Raw genomic sequence first — 17,816 nt, 5'->3', positions numbered from 1 at the left:
ACTTCAGGTAACAGAGATAACATTAAATAACATACATTCTATGCACCAAGAACAATGTTTTATGTACCGAGTCTCTTATCCGTCTCTCCTAATGACTTCCCTTAGCGGGTTGTTAGTACTTGACAGCAGGTCTCCGTGCGGGGAACTTTTCTCCAATTCCACATTCAAAGGAGGTCCATCAGAGAGCATGATTGGCAATTTTCGTCATAATCTGCACATTATTAGCATCAAAATTGACGTGGCAGTTAACACTGGTGGGTTTTGATGTGCCTTTCTTCAAGTTCAAGGAAACCCCCTCCAGTAGCCGGAGTTGGCAGAGCGGGTCTCCACAGCCCAGCGGCGGCTTTGCAGAGGCGAAGGCGCAAAATAGACATGCGTGAGAAATACGCCAAGAACCATTTTACCCGAGGAGTAAGAAAGCGGAGAACGAAAGGAATGAGGGAGACAGAGTTCGAACTCGGAAAAGTGTCTAAGGAAACGCTTCAGGATAATAGCATACATCTAGAGATTCAAGTATTTCCCAGATGAAGTGGAACCCGGTAGTTGAAAAACTGAGCTGAAAACGCTTCTTCGAGTACTCCAGAGATCTGTCAATCTTGCCCTCCCCTTCATTTCCCTTTTCTTTCCCGGCCTGGCTGTGGACACCTCATTAGCCATTACTTTTTGCATAAAATATTCAAGACGCCTCCATCCCAAACCAGAAAAGAGAAAGTGGTGGTGGGCCGAGAGAGAGGAGGCGAGCCGCCACCCCTTCCCATCTCTGCTGTGTCCTTCCAGCGGAAGGCGGCCACAGCCCCGCTGGCCTCGGTCCGCACGCAGTCAACAACCTCACAACACACCCCGCAGCCGTCCGTGCTGTCCACCCGCCCTCCGGCCTTCTCCTCAGACCTCCCATTCTTCTGCTCTCCTGGGACAGGGCCCCTAACAAGCGCAGGCTGAGAGAAGAGCTGCCACGGACCCTCACCTTCGTTTAAAGAAAAGAAAGGATGAGGGGAAAAGAGCAGCAGCAGGAACCTCGAGGGTGACTTTCCCTCCCGCACAAAGCACCAGCGCACACCATTCCCCTCTCTTTGTTGTGGTTCACCGTCGCTGCCGGCCACGTGGTTCGGCCGAGTAACCCGGGCCTAATGGCTTACAGCGAGCCCAGACCCCCGAGGGGTGGTTTGAGGACGAGGGGATTGTCTTGGGGAGACCAAGAGCTCGGGACAGAGACGGGAAGCAGGCCCTGGGCAGCGGGAAACACACTTAGAGAAGGGGGAGGCGGCTGGGTAGCAAATACAAAAATAGAAATAATTTGGGGGTGGGGGACGCCCGCCGGGCTTCGCGCCGGTTCTTTCCCCCCAATTCCTGCAGGTTCCCTTCAGCCTCCCGCGCCGGGGCGCCCCCTGCCGGCAGCTTTAGCAGAGGGCAGCGCGCCGAGGGCACGTGGACGCCCAGAGGGCGCGGGGGGCGTGGAGGGGACTCCTGGACACGGCCCCCTGTGCGGCGACGTAGTTATCTGGTGAGAGGCGCCTCGTCCCTCTGGTCCGGCGGGCTCACGGCGGTCTTGCTAAGCACAGCAGCTGAGTAGGGCAGGAAGCCACTCTCGGAGCGCGGCGCCGCGGCACTGCAGCCGAAGTCTGAGCCCCCCGCGGCCCCCGCGCCGCCCCCGGCGCCCCCACCGCCCCCACCGCCTCCCCCCCGAGAGCCCAGGGCCGCGGCGGCTGCTGCGGCGGCCGCCGCGGCAGATTGACTGCTGTGGCAACTGAGGCACGAGCAGGGCGCGGAGCCGCCGCTGGGGGGCGCCCCAGCCGCCGCGGCCGAGGAAGCTGCGGCGGCCGCAGCAGCTGCAGCCGCGGCGGCCGAGGCCGCGCTGTTGAGCCCCGCGGCGGCCGCGGGCGTCTGGTAGAGGCCCGGGTGGCGGAAGCTGCACAGCAGCTCGGGCCGCGAGTAGGGGTGCGAGAGGGCGCGGAAGGTGTCCAGCGGGCGGATGGAAGTGGCAAAGGGCGACGATGCGGCGGCCGCTGCTCCGGAGGCCGCCGCGGCTGCGGCCGCGGCCGTGACGCCCACGTGCGGGTAGTAGTGCAGCGGCACGTGCGAGTGGAAGGGGTAGGGCAGGCTTCCGGTGGCGGCCGCGTGCGTCATCATGTAGGTGTAGAAGCTGGGGTCGGCTGGGTGCGGCCACGACATGGCCAGGCGCTGCCGCTTATCCTTCATACGTCGGTTCTGGAACCACACCTGCGGGGAGAGCCGCACCGCGGCCCGAGTTAGGGAGCGCCCCCGCCCCAGCCCGCGCCCCGGGCCTCCCGGCCCCTCTGGGACCTCCGAGAGACCTATTCCCCTCCGACCGGAACCAGCTCCCAGTCCCCTGCCCTCCCCGCTGGGACAGAACGGGTGGCAGTGTGGACCGCTGGGCACACCCTCCTCTGCAAAAAGACTCTTCTACTCTGGGACCGGCTGCTGCAGCCCCTCGGGCTCCTGCTCCCTTACTTTTTGCTGCTTTTTCTCGTCCCAACGCACCCTTCCCACCGCTCACCGGCACCTGGCTCTCAACCCCAGAATTTGCACCACCTTTGAAGAGAGGCTGCGGCAGCAGCTTTGGTAAAAGGTCACCGCTCGAGGTGCTGAGTCCTCTGAGCTACAAGAACCTGCCCGTAGGGTCACTGGTTCGATTTTGATATTGAAGAGATGATTTTGTTGGGAACATTTGCCTCAAATGAGTGGTGGGAATAACTTCCTCTTAAACTGGGAAGGGGATTTTTCTACGCCCTCCCAACCCGGTTTCTAATGAAGAAGACATTATCCCCTAAAGAAGAGAAATTCCGAGGAAACCGGAGGGAGATCTCCACACCCCTCCCCTGTCCCGTGGAGTTTCCCGTTTCATTTTTCTAGAGTGTCGGATCCTCTGTGTAGTCACCAAGTCGCCCTACCTCGCGTCTATCTCTCTCTCGGTCATATAATAAAACTAGTCACCTAAAATGTGTAAATAAGGACAATTTAATTGCGTTGTCTCTCCAGGGGGTTGTCCTTTTCCTGTTGCCCCGGAAAAAATATTTAGAACATACTTTTTTTTTAACCCAATCGGTTTTTAAAATACAGTTTTCTCTGTGTTGTAACGATTTATGTGGAAAATTAATCTTCAAGATCAAAAGCAAATGAAAAGTTCCACGTCTGGTTCATACCAGAGGAACAAAGACCAGCCTACTCTGCCGCCAAGGGGGAAGTGGAGCCATGGACATGGGCACCTGGACAGGGACGAACGTTTGCGGCTTCGGCGCCCCCATTCCAGGGCCTTCCCAGGTCAGCCAGGCCCACCAACCCTTCGGATTCGGCAGCTGAGAAATAAATACGCCAATTCCTTTGGTGACACTCTCTCGCGGGTTTTCAGGCCCAGCTAAATCTAACCACCCAGAAAGGAGAAACAAAAATCAACCCAGACACCCCCCGGGAGGCTAGAACCAGGCGCGTGCTGGAATCGATACCTTGATGGTGGTTTCGGGCAGGTTAAGCGCAGCGGCCAGCTCGCACCGGCGGGGCCGTGATACATAGTTCTCCCGGTAGAACTCCTTCTCCAGGCGCGCGATCTGTTCGCGGGTGAACGCCGTACGGTAGCGCCGCACCTGATCGGCACCGGTGCCGGAGCTGCCCAGCGCCGCGCCCCCGCTGCCGCCGCCGCCGCCGCCACCGCCTCCATGCAGGCTGCCGAGGCCGGAGCCCGACGAAGACGTCGTGGTGCCCCCGGCGGAACCGCTCTCCGCGTACCCTGGCAAACAAACGGCCGACAGCGCATGAGTCACTGTAGGGCCAAGATCCCCTCGCTGGGGCTGCGCGCGGATGGGGGAAGCCGGGAGAGCAAGGCGAGGCGCTGCCTGAATTGATGGGGTCTGTCATGCTTACAAATTGCTGCCGTTAATGGAATCAATAAAGTTTGGAGAGCACTTCATAACCAAATAATAAGAACTCAATTAGGGTGGTTTTTAAAAAAATAATTGGAAATTTTCAACTCTGGGGAAATTGGCCAAGGGAAAATGCCCACATCTAGGCACAGTTTGGGAAGCTCTGGGTTTGCCATGGTCTGGAGACCACCGGGCAGCTTTCTGTACGGCCTCTAACCCTTCTTTGACGTGTTTTTTTTGGGGGGGGGGTGTTTAAAATTTTAAGATTTGAAAGCCAGCAGCCGTTCAAACCGGAACCATTAGGGGGTGGACCTTACTTTTCAACTCTTTTTCTCCCGCTGACCCAAGCGGGTCTCCCAAAGGCGCCCGGCGAGGCTCCCCCGACTTACTCAGAATGCCCCCTCCACTCGGCCTTGGGAGCTCAGAAGCGGAGGAGACCAGAGCAGCTGCTCAGTGCACTCTTCCCCTAGCGCGACTCAGCGGCTGGCTAGGAGTCGGTCGGCTCGCACCGGCTTCTAGAGCCGGGCGCAGAAACATTTTCTCCGGCTCAGGAGCCAGGGCAGGCCGTCAGGCGGGCCTGGAGCCTCAGGCCTGCGCCTCTTTGAGAGACTCAATGATCAGAGCCCGAGGGCATGGTCTCCCGCAGGCGTCCCGCCCCTGCTAGAGCGGGCAAGCTGCAGCTTGCTGCGGGGGGGTAGCAAAGGAGCAAAGTCACCAGGAAGGGCAGGCAGCAGCCCCGGAGAACAGGGAGGATGGGACTAGAGAGCGCGGCGCGGTTACCTTTGCCATTGTTTTCCTTAAGCGGCGCGGCGCTGAGGCCGCCGGGGGAGCGCAGAGCGGAGCAGCCCACCTCCACGTCGCTGCTCATATCCGCCTCGGCGGCCGCCTCTGAATAATGGCCCGGCTTTTTGCGGCCCTCCGCGGCAGAGGCGATTTCGGAGGAGACGGTGCTTTCGCTGCCCGGGTGCTGCAGGTTGAACAAAGTGTCTATTTCGAATTTGCCCTTGGCAGGGAGGTCTCCCAGAGAGCTGTGCAGGGGGGCGGACGGCAGGCGCGGGCTAAGGCGAGCCGGGTGCTGCGAATTTTCCAGGGCCTCGAGGACAGCATTGCCAGCCGAGTCGGACAAATTGGAGAACCTCTTGCCGGCCGTGGGGCTGTGCAGCCCTCTCTCCATCAGAATCATCTCTTTTCTTATTCTTTCCATCATCTCAGCTTTCTAAAAAATGTCACAGTGGTCCGGCTGTCCCGTCCTAATGATGGGCTGCGCCTAGGGCTAATTCTCATTCAGCCCCAGCGAGCGCCTCTAAATATTATTATCTCTTTTGGAGGGAGGCAGAAAAATTGTGGAATGCCAGAGCGAGGGAATGACTGGTCAAAATGACCCATACATCCTTCCGAGCCCAAGATGTCATTCATCAAAAAGTAGCGCTCGCTCGTCATTAAGGTACGAATGACGCCGTTCGAATAATCATTTATTGTAACAGGTTTATAAGCAAATAAATACACGCTCCTGTCAGTGGGTAATGAAGGCGGCTTCGGAGCAGACAAATAGATCCAGGTAGGAGACTTGAAAAGACAAGAAGTGAGGAGGAAGGCTCCGGTCCTTTGCCCGTTCAGAGCCGGTTCTGCTCGCCCGGGGGTTTGGCCTCGGGGGTGAAATTGACAGTCTGATTAATAGAGCGCTCCGCGGCACATTTCCCCCTTCATTTAGGGGCATCATTACGCTCTCAGTTTGCTGGGTTGCCCCTTAGGTCCTAATCATGCAGCGCCTTCCTCATTTTTCCTCGGACACAGATACGTGTTAAATAATAGATAATGCTTTGATTTTTCCAGAGTAGATCGTCGTAGGGAAGCTTTTTTTTTTTTGAACATTTACAATTGGGAGGGGGTGAGGGGTGGACAAGGGGGAGGATGTAGGAAGAGTTGCGTAAGAAGACCTTGCGCTCCTGTCTGGATTACTTATCTTTTCAATTTCAGAACGAAATATGTATTTTATTTAACAAATAGGACGCCGACTTCTCTCTCTCCCCCACTTCGCCTCAGCCTGGCTGCTCTTCTCCTTCCCAGGAGAGAGAGAGAGAGAGAGAGAGAGAGAGAGAGAGAGAGAGGAGAGAGAGAGAGATTGTAGACTTTTGAAAGCAGTTTAGTGCTACGTGGCTGGGGAGGTGCGTTGGGCCCGCGCCTCCAAACGGAAATCATTAGGTCCTCTCTGATTTTTTAACACCGTTTGCAAGTGAGTTCTGAACTTGAAGTCCCAGGTTTTTTACTTTTATAATCTTGCTGATGGATAGGCTTCTCGCCTACGGATTTTCCCTGGGGGAAATGAACTCTGCTGGACGATTTCATACAGAATTCGACAGCTAACTTAAAACGCAGTGGCGATTTACAGCGCCATATGGGCCGCCCCACATTCACTTTTTACGTTGCCAGCTTTCCCCTTCCCTCTTCAAATCAAATTGTTTGTGGCTAAGTTGCCGGGTTTCGAGGTCAATCGGGGCCAAGAAGAGGGCCTTTCCCCACTACCATCCCGCTGCCCTCTCTTTCCCACTCAGCTCTCCCTTTCTCCTCCCTCCCTTCCCCCACCCCAGCCCCTTACCTGTAGCCCCGGGTGTTCCCCGCGCTGACTCCCGGCGCGGAGAGACGCGGACCAGCCTTGCTGCTGCTCCTCGCCGCTGGGGCTCGGCGGCCGAGCCTCTTGGCGATAACTTTGATGGTCATAACGACGCCGGTGGCAACCATTTTTACGAAGATCAATCTTTACTCAAGGCCCTTCACGGCTCCTCCCGTGCTTACACCCCACCCTGCCCGGACCCCAAATGGACGGTGCCGGTCCGCCCGCCAGCAGCCCAAAGGGAGAGAGCCTCGCGGCCACAGGCGGGGGTGAGAGAGGATAGGGATGGGACCCTGAGGTCAGCCTGCGAGCTTCCGAAGCGGCCGAAAGACCCTGGCAGTCTGGGCGCTGGGCGCGGGTCCTGCATCCCCGCCTCAGCACCAACCCATACCCCAACCCAGGCCCCCCCTTTCCTCCCTGCCGCCACACCCAGCACATCGGGTGTGTTAGGGGCAAATCCGGGATCTATTTGTCCATCTCTGTGTTGGCGCTTTCCTTTTAACCTTGGCCCCGTTGGGGGCGCGTCAGGAATGTAAGGGGAGGCGAGGTGTGAAGTATATTTATATACATTTATATACGTAGTCAATGCCAAAAGTTTCTCTCCTTTTCCCCTTGGCGCCAACTTATTCCAACGACGCGAGCTTTGCTTAGAAAATCAATTCCACCTCTTTAAGGAAATAAAGGGAGTTCTCCCCCAAGGTGAGAAATGGAAAGCCGGATAGGCGTTGTGGCTGGGAGGTAGGGGGTGGGGGACGCGGAGGAGGCTTGGGGTATTCAGAGGACTTGACTCGCGTGCACCTCCGCCCCTGCCCCAGAGGCCACCCGACTCAGAAAACTACACGCCCTTTCCAGCCGGCTTCCGGCCCTTCGCGTAGTCAGGGCTCAGCCTTGCCGACGCCCCCACCTCTCCTCCCTGCTCCAGTCGGAGCGCCCAGCTTCGCCACTCCGGGCAGCCTGCCCAGCGGAGGGGAGGAGGGGAGTCGCTGAGCAGGAAACTGAAAGGGTACCCCTCTCCCAGCCCCACATGCTTTGGGGACTAAATGGGACACCTCAGTCCAGGCTCGTGGTGGGGACGGGGGACCGAGGCCCTGGCGGGGAGAGGGAGGGGGGCAGATGCGAGGAGTGGGGGGGAGGGGGGGTTTCGGGCTGAGGCGCGACCAGGGCGGAAATCGTGGATGCCTTTATTGCTGTCGTTTGGCGCCCCCATCTGTTTTCCTCGAGGTTTTGGCGGCTGTGAGCCGCTTTCAATCGCAGAAGCCGCCGCTGAGTTCTGGGATGGGTACACTGACCCTTCTTCCTTCACCCAGCCAGTAGGTCCCCCACTGCCTCCCGTCCTCTGGGACCCCTCACCTCTGGTCCCAATGTCTGCGCCAAACCTACCTCGGTCTGCTGAAAAGGAAAAACACCATTTCTCGGGCACACTTTCATTCATTAGGGTTCTGAAAACTATAGCACACCTTTTAAATAACACTAACATTTTGCATTTTAGCATGTTTATTATGAAAAGTACATGTCAGGGAAACTGCTCACCGAAGAAGCCACCTATTATTTTTCACTGAAATTGCGTTTAGCAGACAATGTTTCATAGGAGGCAGTGAAGATTACATTACAATATTTAATGCCCCTTCGTTTATTTAGATTCCACACTTAGAAGTAATAGTAATATTGGTCAACTGATATGTAGCTTTTACTCTGAAAGTACAGGTGCTTTTTACATATATTATCTCCTCTACACCTCACAGCAACTCTAGAAATCGACTTATTATTATCCCTTTCTCAGAGGTGAGAAACCTTCCACACGGAGAGGTTGGAGGATTTGCTCCTGATTAAACTTACCTTGGATAATATCCACGTAATAAAGTATAGAAACGTTGGGCAGCATTTCTGGTGGGTCTTCTCATTTTGCACATATCTCCTTTAAATTCAGGCCTACCTCAAAGACATTGCGCCTGTGTGTGTAGGCTAGGTAGTGAGAAGATTAACACAGTTCTGTTGGTGTTTATTAATGAAATGCCCAAACCTTCCACTTCTCCCAGAAAATTGGCTGAAACTGGAAATTGGCTTTGTCAAATGTCCCCACTTCTTAAAGACATAACTTTAGGGCTATCAAGGCCTCCTACTTACTACCAAGGCACAGGACTCAATAAAACAGGACAAGGATCCACCCCATGTCCTCGCGGTTTGACAGGAACTTTTAATGCGCTTTGAGGGTGAGGATGCGGAAAGGAGTTTCTCCAAATGGATTGAAAAGCAATTTTTGCTCAAAATAAGGAGTTACAGGAAAGAGGCCTAATTTGAGGAACCGGTAGGCCTTCGGACCAAATATTGTTTTTTGAGGAGCGGCAGGTTCTCCACTTTGGGTTGATTGAAGATAATAAAAATTTGTCCGTGCTGCAGGAGAAGAGGGCAGGGGCACCTCCCGGACCATGGGGCAAAAATCCGGCGGCCGCTTTGGGCCGCAAGCTCGCTGGGCACGGGATGCGATGGAACAGCTGTCTGGTTAGAGCCTGAGCTGCGAACCCCGGGCACATTTTCTTCAGACTGAGTGAGTTCCCCACGGCTTGGTTTTTGGAGGTTTCGGTTTATGAGGGAAGACGCTGGTTGCCTGGCTCTTACTGGCAACTTTTTGCGGCCATCCCTGGCAAATCAGCCTTGAGTTTCTGCCTCTCTGGGGTCTTTCTGGCTGCTTCTATATTCCTCCTTCTTCCCCCTAGAATCCCGCACCCCACCTGCGTGGAGGATGGAGAAGTACTTTCTCCATGAACTCTGGGGCTACCTAGGCACACTGCCTGTCTGAAACTTGTGCGCCCTGAGACGTGACAGGAAAACTTGCAGGGACATCTAGCGCCAGGCCTGGGGAACTGCGCGCCGCCGTCCGGGAAGCTAAGCCTGACTGCTTGCCCCTTCTCCTCCCGCCCTGCGCCCCCCAACTCCACCTCATCCCGCGCCCCTTGGTCCTTAGGCATTTCCCTAACCTTCATCCCGTTGCGGTGCCGCTGACCACACCGCACTTGCATTTCTGGTAGAGACAGTGGAATGGGGGTGGGGTGGGGGAGGGAAGAGGGGAGAGAGAGAGAGAGAGAGAGAGAGAGAGAGAGAGAGAGAGAGAGAGAGAGAGAGAGATGCTCTGTCATCCAAAAGGGCCGACAGAGTTTGTACTTTCTGGACTTCAGTTAATAATATTGCTAGACAAGTGTATTCCGAGGACAATCCCACACCTTGAGATGTGGACAAAACAGCAGAAAATTGTTGTGGTCCCAGCTTTTGTTTTGCCAAAAAAGCAAAAGTAACCCAGGTTCCCAATTCTGGTCCCACCCTCTGGCGCCTCCTCCTCGAGGAGATTAGTGCTTCTCTGAGAGCGATGATGCTCCCAGTTTAATTCCCACAGGAAATGGAGGAGCTCTCTCCGTCCCCAACAAGGGCCAGCTGCCTTGTGGGAGGCAAACCTGGTTTCACCAAAATGCGCTTTGGGTTTGGAGAGGGTTTTCTTAGTTGCAAACAATTTACATTAAATAAATTCTAATTCTGTTGTTAAATACAAATGGAATACGTCTCAGATCTAAAAAGTGCTCCACACAGGATTCCACTGTCTGGCTTTTGCTAGAGACCCTTTTCTTCACCCTTGGTTTGTTGCTGTTGTTTTTTAAATTCCTTTGGATATTTCCAGCCTGAGTGAAACTGGGTATTGTCTGCAGAGGGAAGATTCGTTCCCAAGTTGTCAGGGCACAGACTTGGTTAAGAACACTGTCCAGCCATACTCACTGGATTTAAGACTTTACTTTAGAATTAAGACTCTATTTCTACACTGAATGTTTGGCATCTTACAAGTTAATTAGGAGGGTGTCCCACTCTGATAGGACTTGGTAATTGTTGCCCTGGCGCTAATGGTCACAGATTATGCGGTTAATCGATAGCTCACTGCTGTCTTGGCAAGCAGAGGAACTTACGTTCTTCAATAAATCTAAATCATAGCCTGCATCTACCTGCTCCCCACCCAATGACAGGGACATGATTTGAAAGATCATCTATAAGGAGGAAAAAGAGAATGCTACTTTCAGAACATAACTGATTCCCAAAAGGGGTGTTTGTGGAAGGAAAGAAGGAAGGGGAGTAAGTGATGAGAGGAGAGGGCAGAGCTAATCTGACTTTCTCTCTCCCCGGCAGAGTGGGACTTTGGACAACGAGGGGCTACGCTGAGTTTCTCACCAAAATCAGGAAAGGTGGCAACACTGACTTCACTGAATAACACATCAGTGTTTGGACACACTTATGGCCGCAAAAGATTTTCATTTCACAAAGACTATTTATTTCTGTTGTTAAAGCCCCAACTAATACACCCACACACCGTCTGTACTCCTGGCCCGTTTAAGAAAATTATTCCTATTAACTTTAAACCTGACATCAGCTTGGACATAGGGTATACAAGCTAAATGAAATGTTTCTGCAAATTCAGCCTCAAAATTCCTTCCCTAACTACCACCCCCTGCTTGTAAAACTCTGTGTCTTATTGGTTCATAAAAAGAGCAGCCCTGACTTTGTCTGGTACTCAGCCACAGCCCTATAATCCAACAGCAGCAGCTGACCTGGGGTGCTGGGTTTAGGGGCCCTCATAGGGTCCAGTCAGAGACACTTTCTTATGGGGAATTCCCTTTCCTAGGAGGTAAGGCTACACTGGAGGCAAGGTCAGTAGCAGGATAGCAAGAGGCAATGCTCTTTATTGTTCAAAGTCTCCCTGGTCTCTGAATACTCTCAAGATTAGTCAGAGAAACCCCAAGTCCTGCAGGAGACCCAGAGGGCAACTGAAGGCCGGGCCACCATTGAGCAATGTCTTTCAGCCAGGGCATCCATTCCGACTTTCCTTCCTGTCCTGCAGAACTTAGCTTGCTGCATAGGTAATTCAGCCAAAAGTGAAGTGTTGTCTGAAAACAGCAAACCGTGACAAGTTCTTGCTTCCTATTTCAATATCACTTTCTTCATTCTTGAGCATATAATCAGTTTTTAAGAGGTATTTATCAGATAGAAAATCACACAGATGTCCCAGAGTACAAAATCACAGGGATATTTAGTTTTAAGAGACTGAAAGTTCATTGGTTCCAATTATGTCTTAGAAATATGTCAATAAATTTGTGTGTGTTTTTTTTTGAGGTCACAGAAAAAAATTCTAAGTACCTTTGTCTTCTCTCTCTGAGAAAAAAAAGAAAGGGAGACAAAGGGAAAGTAAGAGCATTTCAGAGTAGCATCTCATGATTGCACTGTTGGGTAAAGAGAACCTAGCCATATACTTCTAAAACGTCAGTCACTATCACTAACCCTGACTGGCATTTTCTTTAACGCCTATGCAGCTTCCATTGTTGGCTTTTGCATTCTCTCAAAATTGTTTTCATCAGCAAATTCCTATTCCCTATGATTTTTTTTGCAAATCCTTAGGCTCCTCCAGTCTTAATTTGATCAAGAACTTGTCTAGGACTTCAAAAAGGTCAAATTCTCCCGCTTTTCCTTTCCAGCACCCCTCTCATAACTTTCCCCTTTATTTGAGCCTTTTATGGTTACTGGGTTTTGCGTGTCAACACTCTCAACACCAGCAGCCCACCCTGCAGTGCCAGGCCAGGCCCAGGAGGGCTCTCTTACTCTGCCCCAGTAAAAGGCCCAGGCTCTTGTATTCTGCCCCATCCAGATTCTGTCTTGGATCCAGGAACAGCGGGTCTAGGTGACAAACTGGCTTCACCAATCACAGGCTCAGGGGAGTGATTTTCCTGGAGATGGGCTGGCCTGGGGTGTTGATAGTAAGAACTCAAATGGACTCATTTGGAGGACTCCTACACCCACCCCAGAATCCTCAGCTATTCGGATGTCTAGCCTAAAGTGGAACCTGAGAGTCACCTAAAGACTCACTATTAATGACTGAGATGGAGGAGGGTGGACTGGGGCTCAATGGCTGAAGACTGGCACAAAGGGATGAAGAGGGGTCAGGGCTGTGATTCCTGGCACACTCACAGGGCTGCCGACAGCCCACTCTACCCCCTCGAAGTCAGAACCAGTTGCTCTGGGCTGCTTCTATAACCAGCCCCAACTTTGCTTGGGGGGGTGGGGGGGAACACGCCCGCCCTCTTAATTTGCCCCTCTTAGGTCTCTGCAGTTGGCAGCTTGGAAAAGAAAGCGAAACAAAGGTTCCTGGGAAAGTGAAGTTTTCAATTAATTGGTGTGAGTGACGGGCGGGGGCGGCGGGGTGGGGGGTGGCTGCAAAATGCCAGACAGGTTGGCTGCAGGCAAGGCGCTTAACTTTTGCGCCCGCCCGCGGCAAAGTGGCGTTCGCCTGGAGCCCTCAATTAAATGTTGTTGGGGAGGCTGCGCCAGGCCTGGGGAGTCCAGCTCGGGAGATGACTCCCGGCTGGCCCAAGTGTAGAGGCGAATAGCGTGGACTAGGCACGGACTTTTCTCGCTGGGGCAGATCGTGTGCTTGACTTATTTGTAAGTCTCCGCGTTTGGCCCCATGGGCGCTTTGTGAGCATTTCCAGGCGGACAACGTGTACAAGTAGGGTCTGCTCCAATTGGTCTTAATTCGGAGGATCCCCTGAGATAATATGCGTGAAATGCTTTTGCCCCCCTAGCAAGGTTGTGAAAATTAGCTCTCTCGGGTTTAGGGTCTAGGTCAGCTAATTCGAGTAATTAAGCAACAGGATGAAAAATCGGTTTGTTTTCACATCATTCTGACCATCTCTGTCGTTCCCCTTCATTTAGTTGAGCAACTCGGGAGTCAAGGATAGGTGGCAAAAGCAGCCTTAGCGGAGACAAGGCGCAGGCCTCAGAGCCCGCCTCAGTCGCAAACAGGGCCTAGGATGGTTGGTCGCGCAATCAGCTCGTGGGGGTGGCTGCGGCGCAAACGCCAGGGTCCCCCGGAGGGCGGGAAGGAGAGGTGGGCTGCTCAAGGGGCTGGGGAGGGGTGGGGGCCGGGGTGGGTGGGTCCAGAGGGGCGCGGGCCTGGAGCCAGGCTCTCCCGCGCCCCCACCCTCACGTGGCCCCGTGCAGCCAATGGCACGGCCCCGAGCTGGAGCCCTCGGGGAGGGAGGCGGCCCCCCGACCGTCCCAGGCCCCCTCCCAACCTGAACTTCGTTTTTATAAACGTCCCGCGATGAGCTAACCTGTTGGAGGGCGGGCAGGCGGGCGGGAGGCGGGAGGCTTGCAGTGGGAGAGAGGGCGAGAGGAAGAGGGCGGGAGCGCGAGAACGAGAGAGAAAGAGAGGAGGGAGGAGGCGCGCTGCGCCATGGTGTCCTGCGCGGGGCCGGGGCCGGGGCCGGGGCCGGGCCAGGCCGGGCCATGAGCCGCGCCGGGAGCTGGGACATGGACGGGCTGCGGGCGGACGGCGGGGCCGCCGGGGCGGCCCCGGCCTCCTCTTCCTCCTCCTCCTCCGTGGCGGCAGCGGCGCCCGGCCAGTGTCGCGGCTTCCTCTCGGCGCCAGTGTTCGCCGGGACGCACTCCGGGCGTGCAGCGGCGGCGGCGGCGGCAGCAGCTGCGGCAGCGGCGGCGGCGTCTGGTTTCGCATACCCTGGGACCTCTGAGCGCGCGGGCTCCGCCTCGTCGTCATCATCTTCGGCTGTGGTCTCAGCGCGCCCGGAGGCTCCCTCGGCCAAAGAGTGCCCTGCGCCCGGTGCGGCCGCTGCAGCGCCCCCGGGCGCCCCAGCTCTGGGCTACGGCTACCACTTCGGCAACGGCTACTATAGCTGCCGCATGTCGCATGGTATGGGCTTACAGCAAAATGCTCTCAAGTCGTCGCCGCATTCCTCGCTGGGAGGATTCCCGGTGGAGAAGTACATGGACGTGTCGGGCCTGGCAAGCAGCAGCGTACCGGCCAACGAGGTGCCGGCGCGAGCCAAGGAGGTGTCTTTCTACCAGGGCTACACGAGCCCCTACCAGCACGTGCCTGGCTACATCGACATGGTGTCTACCTTCGGCTCCGGGGAGCCTCGGCACGAGGCGTACATCTCCATGGAGGGCTACCAGTCCTGGACGCTGGCCAACGGGTGGAACAGCCAGGTGTACTGCGCCAAGGACCAGCCACAGGGCTCCCACTTTTGGAAATCATCCTTTCCGGGTAAGGACATTGGTGGGGAGGGGGAGTTTGAAGGGAGGACAGAGGGAGGGAAAGATGGAGAAGAAAGGACTTGGAGTGTATGCTCCTACTTGGGAGTGGGCGCCTGTCTTTGCCCAGCCAGGGTTAACCCAGTTAGTGTGAAATCTGTAAATTCCTCCTTTGATTTAAACTTTCTCACAGCCCTTTTCATTTTATGTACGGATACAGGCCTTTTTTTCTCCTAAAGTTGAATGTCTTTGCGTGCCCTTTGCTCAGTCGGGCCGTGGTTCCCCTTTCCCCAAAGAGGTGTCACAGAGTTGGGCCCGACTTTTCAAGGACATGAATGCCTCACAGTAACCACTAAAGCTCACAAGTTTCAAACACAGGAACACAAGAAATCGAAGCTTGGAGAAACAGCCTGCATTTTTTAAAAAGTCTGTGTATGGTTTGTATGTGCACAACCAGTATTTGCTGAAAACTGTCCTTATGAACATTCCCAATAACCACGCCATAAAAAAATCGCAGGCTTGTTAAGATGCCGGTTTGAGAAATCATGATGATCCATCAAATAGGCCTTCACTTTGAAGTGTAAATAATCTTTCTTTAATAACATGTAAATAATGTCTGTGTAAATAATAATAAAATGTAAACAGCCTGGCTTTCTTTAGTCACTGTAGCCCCTCCAAACATACACACAGTCCCCAACTAGGTGCTGCAGATATTCTGGTCTAATTATTCCCGTGCTATTTTTTTATACCAGGGGATGTGGCTCTAAATCAGCCAGATATGTGTGTCTACCGTCGTGGGAGGAAGAAGAGGGTGCCCTACACCAAACTGCAGCTCAAAGAACTGGAGAACGAGTATGCCATTAACAAGTTCATTAACAAGGACAAGAGGCGGCGGATCTCGGCTGCCACGAACCTATCCGAAAGACAAGTGACCATTTGGTTTCAGAACCGGAGAGTGAAAGACAAGAAAATCGTCTCCAAGCTCAAAGATACTGTTTCCTGATGTGGGCCAGATTGGCCACAGAGCGTTTAAATGCTTTCCGTTGTCTCCAAAAGACCTTTGGAAAGACTTGAATATGTATTTAATTCCCTCCACCCCCCTGCCAGTAATGGCACATTTTGTGAATTGTTTTCTCTCTCTTCCCCTTATCTTGCTCTAAAACTTTTTGCTATCCAACCTGACTTTGTAGTTCTGTTTCTGTTTCTTACTTGTTTATTATTGATTTTGTTCTTTTCTAGGTTTATTTTTTATGACTTTCTAATGTTCTGTTTCTCCCTCCAGGCCAGTATAAAGGACTTGAAGTATTTTTGAATACCCTCCCCCACCCCAATGAATTTCAGAAGTGCCATTCTGATTTTAGGGATTTATTTTTTTAAATCACTTTAAATGCCTATTTCCAGCACTGATTATCTTCATAATCCATTAGGGCAAAAAGTTTGCAGTCATTCATATCCTGTGACTGGGTAATTGAATAATTACCTCTCAGCAATTGCCCTGAAGCAAGTGAAAACAGCTCTGGGCAGGCAGTGCTCCAGGGTCACTGGAAGTGTCTAAAAACAGGAGGCTGGAGGTACTGTGATGGCTTTAAAAGCAGCTACCTTATTAAATAGGGTTTGTATTGGGATGAAGACAATCTATTCGACTTTGGGTCTTTCACTTGCTGTTGTAGTTGTATGTGTTTAATACACCTTGTAGACATGTGCTTTTATAATCTTTAATTTGAAAATAATGTGTCCTTGTGGATGCCTTTATTACCCCAGCTCTAGATGCAAATATTTCAATGGCTGCAATTGTCAGAGGTATCTAAATGTGGATGATCTAAATGCAACCCTCTCCTTGGCTTCCAGTCTGTGGGACTAGAATTGAGGCCATCTCCTCCATCCCCAGAAGAAAGGCTAAATTAATATGACCATGAGTGGGAATTTTTACCCAGAACCCATTGAAGAATTTGACTACCTGAACAAATGTATTGGGTCTCTCTCAGAGCTATAACACATCTAACAAATGCAAAAATTGTGGAGCTTTAAGGTCCAAGAAGAAGAAGAAAAAAAGATGTTTCTGAAAGTGATAACTACTTTTAAAGTGCTGCATATTTATGTGACTGAGAGATTATTTTTGTAGATGAAATGTCTGTGAGCTGGGATACATGAGCAGTGCTTCAGGCATTTAAATATCACTTTTTACTCCTAGGGAGATGCAAATAAACAGAACTCTTTTATTTCCTCTGAGTCTTTATACATTTGTTTTCTTTTCCAAGCTTATGTTGCCTCTAGAAACTATTCTTATTTATTATAAAATTTTGTTATCCAAATCACTATAATGTTTCCTATGGGTGATGAAAACTCAACACCATTTCTGGAAACCCCCTCCTCTCCACTTCTGCCACTCCTCCCCACTTTCCCATGGCTTTAATATAAATAGTGATGACTTTAAATGAGGATATAACTTGTGGTGTCTAAAATGATATTTTTTTACCAGACCACCTCAAAAACATCTCCAATAAAATTTTACTTCTCTTTGAACATTATCAATTTATTCAGTTTTATTTTAAAAATCAATATGTATGAGCCTGGGTACAGAAAAACATGTTCACTTAGAGGTCTTCTTCTTAGAAAGGCTGTTATAAATATCTATCTACTCTAGGAAGGTCTTGAAATTAGACATATCCATATTTGGCAATTGAAAAAGAAACATTTCAGCTTTTGCCTTATCGCCTTCTCTCGGCTGCCTGCACGCAGCAGTTGAAGACTGGAACCATAATTGTACACCCTAAACCTCTGGACGCAAATTTTAGGCACTAAGAACTTTCTTTTTGCCTCTCAGGGAAAAGGCCCTTTAGGAATGGGGTGCCTTGTCATTGTTAACACCCAGGCGCAATCAGTTTAGTGGTTGCTAACTTTTTGGAATGTAAGCTCAATACAGATGTTTAAAACCTCACACAGTATGTAAACTCTTCTGGTGGGAGGGCTCCTTTAGGCATCTGCCAGAGAAAGCGCAGAGATCCGAGGTTTGAAGCTACTTTCGTTTTCTCTGGCACGGCTTCATTTCTCTCATATCTTGCAACTGATTGCGGGGTGGCCAACTTGGTTTTAATAATAAGTCTCTCTCTCTCTCTCTCTCTCTCTCTCTCTCTCTCTCTCTCTCTCACACACACACACACACACACACACACACACACACACACACACACACTGAGGGAGGAGGAGGTGGAAGAAGAGGAGGAGGAGAAGGGACCACGACTCAATCTCTGGAG

At 52.4% G+C, this 17,816-nt stretch overlaps 2 protein-coding genes across 2 annotated transcripts; one reads left to right on the top strand and one right to left on the bottom strand.

Moving 5' to 3' along the window:
• Positions 1-1,494: 1,494 nt before the first annotated feature.
• EVX2 (even-skipped homeobox 2) lies at positions 1,495-5,082 on the bottom strand (the record flags this gene model as incomplete). Its single annotated transcript, XM_080667850.1, has 3 exons — positions 1,495-2,217; positions 3,462-3,742; positions 4,656-5,082. The coding sequence occupies 3 exons, from the start codon at positions 5,080-5,082 to the stop codon at positions 1,495-1,497; spliced, it is 1,431 nt and encodes a 476-aa protein (XP_080523976.1).
• An 8,718-nt stretch (positions 5,083-13,800) lies between these two features.
• On the top strand, positions 13,801-15,565 carry HOXD13 (homeobox D13; the record flags this gene model as incomplete). The annotated part of the gene is made up of 2 exons (XM_080669402.1): positions 13,801-14,575; positions 15,315-15,565. 2 exons carry the CDS (start codon positions 13,801-13,803, stop codon positions 15,563-15,565), a joined length of 1,026 nt encoding a protein of 341 aa, XP_080525528.1.
• Between the last annotated feature and the right edge of the window lie 2,251 nt (positions 15,566-17,816).

This window comes from Plecotus auritus (genome assembly GCF_963455305.1).
Source record: "Plecotus auritus genome assembly, chromosome: 5".
In the NCBI taxonomy this organism is placed as follows: domain Eukaryota; kingdom Metazoa; phylum Chordata; class Mammalia; order Chiroptera; family Vespertilionidae; genus Plecotus; species Plecotus auritus.
This window is presented reverse-complemented; position numbering and strand designations above follow the sequence as displayed.